This window comes from Pristis pectinata, chromosome 22, assembly GCF_009764475.1.
Source record: "Pristis pectinata isolate sPriPec2 chromosome 22, sPriPec2.1.pri, whole genome shotgun sequence".
In the NCBI taxonomy this organism is placed as follows: domain Eukaryota; kingdom Metazoa; phylum Chordata; class Chondrichthyes; order Rhinopristiformes; family Pristidae; genus Pristis; species Pristis pectinata.
In genome coordinates, this window is record NC_067426.1 from 30,222,377 (window position 1) to 30,227,959 (window position 5,583).

Here is a 5,583-nt window from a genome sequence, read left to right on the forward strand (position 1 = left end):
ATTTCCAAGTTCATCTGCTTGGTTCTTCATTGTACAGCAGTGACTTGATAATCATGCAAGAGGGGGACAACTGGGGCTGAATTCTAATTTTCAATAGCTCCAAAATTCAGCCATAACTATGACAGCCATTTGATGTCACAAGGCAATTGAAATTCAAACTATGACTTCACAGTTGTGGTAATTGTGACAAAGGGAAGATGTTGACATCAGAACATCGGTACTTGAATCATCTGCAGAGACCCGTGGAGGCAAAATGAAGGCAGGATGATTAAAGGAGGAAATGACTCCCACCCTCAAGCTCCTCTTTGTGTATGGGGTGATTTTAGGTGGCTTGTTCAGAAAGACTGTTGCCACCACTGAAGTATGGCAGCAGGTTAACCGCTTCCCACGAAACCCACTGCTGAGGGACCACTCCCCTGAACGAAAAGTGATTGGCTCTGACGATGGTCCCGTGAAAGTCTACATCAAAGTACATGAGAGCAGCCCGCGAATTCTTTGCGCAACACCGCAGCTCAGGAACATGGAGCTGATGGACCCCAACTTCAGTTGGAAAGGACCAAGGGGGATGCAACTTTCTAATAGACCAGATGTAAAAATATCACTGACAGGGACACTGACCATTGAAAACTTCCACAAGGAATTATCAGGAGTATATGTATGCACTATTTATTTCTACAGTCCTAGTACAAAATCCTTGCAGTCCTTGAATCTTAAGTATTTCTTGTACGCTTACCGGGACCCCGACTATACCTATGAATTTCAGGCTCAGTATCATGCAGCTGACTGCCACAATGCATACAATAGCCTCTTCTTAAAGAGGTTGCATACAGCTTTGAACCAGCTGACCTCAGACTTGGCCTATACAATTAGTATACATAAGTCAACCTGCCACACTCTCAAAGTGCCCTTGGCCGGCATACAGTACGAGCTGTTCCTCACCCTCAAGTTGCACCTTGACGTGGAAGAGTTGGACAGTATCTGCGAAAACAACTTAGAGGAGTGCGATCACAACCTCCGGCTAGAGAAGGTGCGGCACCGGGTGGAGGCCTTCTTCGCCAAGCAAGCGGAAACGTACCATGAGATCTTTGGCCTGCTACCTTTTGTCTACTACATTGACGGGACGCTGCAAGTGATTCGTGTTGACCGCTGCAAGCCCGGCTTTGGCAAGGACCACAAGAAACACTCAAGCTGCCCAGAGTGCTGCGTGGTGTGTAGCCCGGGCTCCTATAGTAGTGGCCGTCATGTGAGCTGCTTGCCCTGCAGTGAAGCCATCCATTATGGAGAGTCAGACTGTGACATTGAGTGAATGATGTTCTAGTGCACTTTGTGAATTATTACGACCTTGCCCAGTCAGTGATGATGACTTATTGTTTAAAAAACTTGGGCGAGCAGGGATCAGGACAGAAGACCCAGGCCATGTGAACAGAAAGGTGGCATCCTGTGCTTTAAATAAAAGGAATATGTGCAAGGTGCCTGCTTCCATATGGTCTGTTGTAAGATTCCACTCATACTGGGGAGGAAGGGTGGCAACTTCATTTTAATGAAAATTTGATATGAATGAATGTTTATTGTTGAAATTATTCAATCTGTCTCTTATTCCCGATGGACAGTAATGTTTTGTTAATAAACTTTGGAATATAATGTTAGTTGGATGGAGTTTTTTCACATAGTTCATACAGTCTCAAGATGTATTTAAGAAAGTTGTGCTGAAGGGTCTGTTTCTGTGCTGTATAACACTGAATCTAAAAGACTGTGAATGCTTTTTGAGCCCTTCCATCAGTCTGAACTATCTACTTCATCTTCACTAATTTGTTGAAGCACAGATTTTCATCAGCCCATCTCTACTCTCACCAGTTATTCCACCACAGCCTTGACTTGTCAAATAGGAGGTTTTTCCAAGATGTCGGATCAGATGATCCCGCTGTTCAGTCCCCCACCAAAACCTCGAAATGGCCCCATTCCACACTAGTCAACACCACACTGTTCAACTGCAAAGCAATCTTTTCCCTACTCTATTAAATGATTGGAAATAGAATTGGTCTATTATTGTCACATGTACCAAGATACTGTGAAAAGCTCTTGTTTGCATGCCACCCATACAGATCATTCCATACATAAATACAGTGAGGTAGTGTAAAGGAAAACAGAATGCAGAATGTCACAGTTACAGAGAAAGTGCAGTGCAGGTAGACAAATAATGTGCGATAATGACAAGGTGATCAAGAGTTCATCTTTTAGCATACAAGAGGTCCGTTCAAGAATCTGATAATACCTCTCGCTGCCTCAGTGAAGCAGCCAGCATAATCAAAGACCCCACCCACCTGGGTCATTCTCTCTTCTCTCCTCTCCCGTTAGGGAGAAGATACAGGAGACTAAGGGCATATACCACCAGGCTCAAGGACAGCTTCTATCCCACTGTGATAAACCTATTGAACGGTTCCCTTATACGATGACCTCTTGACCTCACAATCTACCTTGTTTGACCTTGCACCTTATTGTCCACCTGCAATGCACTTCCCTGTAGCTGTGACACTTTACTCTGTATTCTGTTATTGTCTTTACCCTGTACTACCTCAATGTATTCTGTAGTAACTCAATGTATCTGCACTATGTAATATATTGATCTATACGAACGGTATGCAAGACAAATTTTTCACTGTACCTCAGTACATGTGATAATAATAAACCAGTACCAATACCAATACCAAACAGTGGGATAGAAGCTGTCCTTGAGCCTGGTGGTACGTGCTCTCAAGCTTTTGAATCTTCTGCCTGATGGGAGGGGGGAGAAGAGAGAATGACCGGGGTGGAGGGGTCCTTGATTGTGTTGGCTGCTTTCCTGAGGCAGCGGGAAGTGTAGACAGAGTCAATGCAGGAGAGGCTGGTTTTCATGATGGACTGGACTGCATTCACAACTTTCTTGTGGCTTTGGGCAGAGCAGTTGCCACACCAAACTATGATGAAACCAGAGAGGATGCTTTCTATGGTTCATCTATAAAAATTGGTGAGAGTCATTGGGGATATGTCGAATTTCCTTAGTCTTCTGAGGAAGTAGAGACGTCAAACAACCTGTAGTCTCATTTCCAATTTTAAAAAAGTTAAATGTTCAAAGAAAATTGAAATAAAAACATAAAATGAAACAAAAGCTAAGATTGTTTCTGGTGAATCGTTGACACGCTGTTCCCAGCTAACGATTTATCTTTAATCCCAGGAGACATCTAGACTATTTGGAAAGGTTTGCAAACCCAACTCCTAATTCATTGCCATTTTTGTGCAAACCACCTTTGTTTCTTATTCACCAATTGTTTAACTTCACAGTTAGTTTTCTCGGATAGACTCCACTCAAACATTCCCATGTTATTCACCCAAGCAGGGGCTGGGTCACTCGAGAATCAAGAATTTCCTTTCCTCTACGTCAACGCTCTTCAGCCAGTCAGCACCTGGTGGCTCAAGAACTGACAGCTGTGGCACTCAAGAGTTACTTCAGTTTGGGCTGAGCTGACCTGCTGACCTAGCCCAGAAAATGTTGCTTTGAGGAGCCACAAGATGGATATGAGAAATGAAAGTATTACAGTTTAACAGTGACATGTGTCATTTTCCAGCCTAGATTGGGCAGAACTCTGAAGATAATAACAAAAACAGAAACTGTTGGAAGTACTCATCAGATTAAATGGTGGCTGTGGAGAGAGAAAGACTGAGCATTCTAGATCCATGATCCTTTGTCAGGTTTTCAGATTATGTCCCTTCCTCTCATATTACCGAGCAGAGGAAAAAGTTTCCCCTGATCTTCCTTTTAGATATTTGAATCCTCCAGTCTCCTTTAATTCAAGGAACATGGGGCAAGATGTGAAATGTGTGACCAGTTTTATACCAAAGTTGAAAATTCCTCCAAAAATTGGCATGAAGTGGAGGTACTTTTGTTCTAAACCTTATCTGAGCAATGACCTTCATTCTGGGATATTCCCTGGAGCAGTAACAAGCAGTAGGTCAACAACAGTAGACACACACAAGATATCAGCTACCAGCTGTACTCATCTCCAATTCAGTTCCATTGACTTCGGTAGAACTGAGCATGTAGGAGGAGAGCATGACCAGCAGCTATAACCTGTTTGGCACCAGAGAGAAAAGACCAATTATTCACTCTAAATCTAAACTGAAGAACTGAAGCCAGCTGTGATTGCAGTGAATACTTATTCCACTGCTCTAAGTTCAGAAATTTACCATTTGTATTTTTGAATACCGATGTAAATTTAAAACTGAGGTGGAGGTATAACTTGCGAGGTATTGCAAAATGGGCACTACTATGTGAGCTGCCTGTTATATACTGGCACCTCCTTGGTAATGTGGAACTTTTCTCAATTATGTTCTATTCACAAAAAGCAGGGCAAATCCAATGCAGTTAATTCTTTTCCATCTGTCTACTTTTAGTCATAAGCAAAATAATGGAAGAAGTTGTGGACAGTATTCTCAAGTGGCACCTAGTTTGGTTTTGCCAGGACCTCTTGGCTCAAGACTTCATCACAGTTTTGGTCAAAACATGGACCAAATGGATGAAATCTAGAGTTAACATGAGAGTGACTGCCCTTGACATCAAGGCCGCACTTGACCAAGTGTGATATGAAGATGTCCTGCAAAACTGAATGAGAATCAAAGGAAAACACTCCAGTGGTTGGAGTCATACCTCCCATAAAGTAAGATGATTGTGGTTGTCAGAAGTCAATCATACCAGCCCCAGGACATCACTGCAAGTGTTCGTCAGGGCAGTGTCCTGGGCCCAACCACAGCTGCTTCATCAATGACCATCCTTCCACGATAAGGTGAGCTGTCGGGATGTTTGCTGATGATTACACAATATTCAGCTACATTTGCAGCTCCTCAGCAAATGAACTGGTTCATGCTTGCATGCAGCACAATCTAGACATTATTCAGGCATGAGCTTATAAATTGCAAGTAACATTCACACTACGTAAGTTTCAAGCAATGATGATCTCCAAAAAGACAGAATCCAACTACTCCCCATTGCCATCCAATGGTACAACCATCATCAAGCTCCAAACTCCTCCACATTGTCATTCAATCGTCCTTCATTTACTAGTATCATTAGCCTGGGAATAACCATCAGCCAGAAACTCAACTGGAGCTGCCATGTAAATAAAATGACTGCAAGAACAGGTCAGAGACTGGGTATCCTGTGGTGAGTGACTCTCCAAGGCCTTTCCTCTATCTGCAAGGCACAAATTATGAGCAACATGAAATACTTCCCACTTGCCTGGATGACTGCATCTCCAACAACTCTCAGGAAGCTCACAATCATTCAAGAAAAAAAATAATCCACTTGACTGGCACCCTCCATCATTCATTCATTCATTCCCTCCATCAGCAGCACACACCAGTTGCTCTGCATGCCATCTATAAATTGCATTCTGACAGCACCTCCCAAACTTGCAGTGATGAACAGCAAGAAGGACAAGGGCAACATAAGCATGTGAACACCATCACCTGTAAGCTTCACTCTAAGAGGTACGCCATCCTCATACTTTTTATATTCATTCAAGGGATGTGCATTTCACAGGCTGAGCCAGC

At 43.1% G+C, this 5,583-nt stretch overlaps 1 protein-coding gene across 1 annotated transcript; it reads left to right on the forward strand.

Moving 5' to 3' along the window:
* The first annotated feature begins 280 nt into the window (after positions 1-280).
* Positions 281-1,306, forward strand: LOC127581568 (zona pellucida-binding protein 1-like). Its single transcript, XM_052036034.1, has one exon. It carries the CDS (start codon positions 281-283, stop codon positions 1,304-1,306), a length of 1,026 nt encoding a protein of 341 aa, XP_051891994.1.
* Positions 1,307-5,583: the final 4,277 nt, after the last annotated feature.

Coding starts and splice junctions, on each gene's coding strand:
- LOC127581568 (XM_052036034.1), top strand. CDS start 281: ATGACTCCCACCCTCAAGCTCCTCTTTGTGTATGGGGTGATTTTAGGT.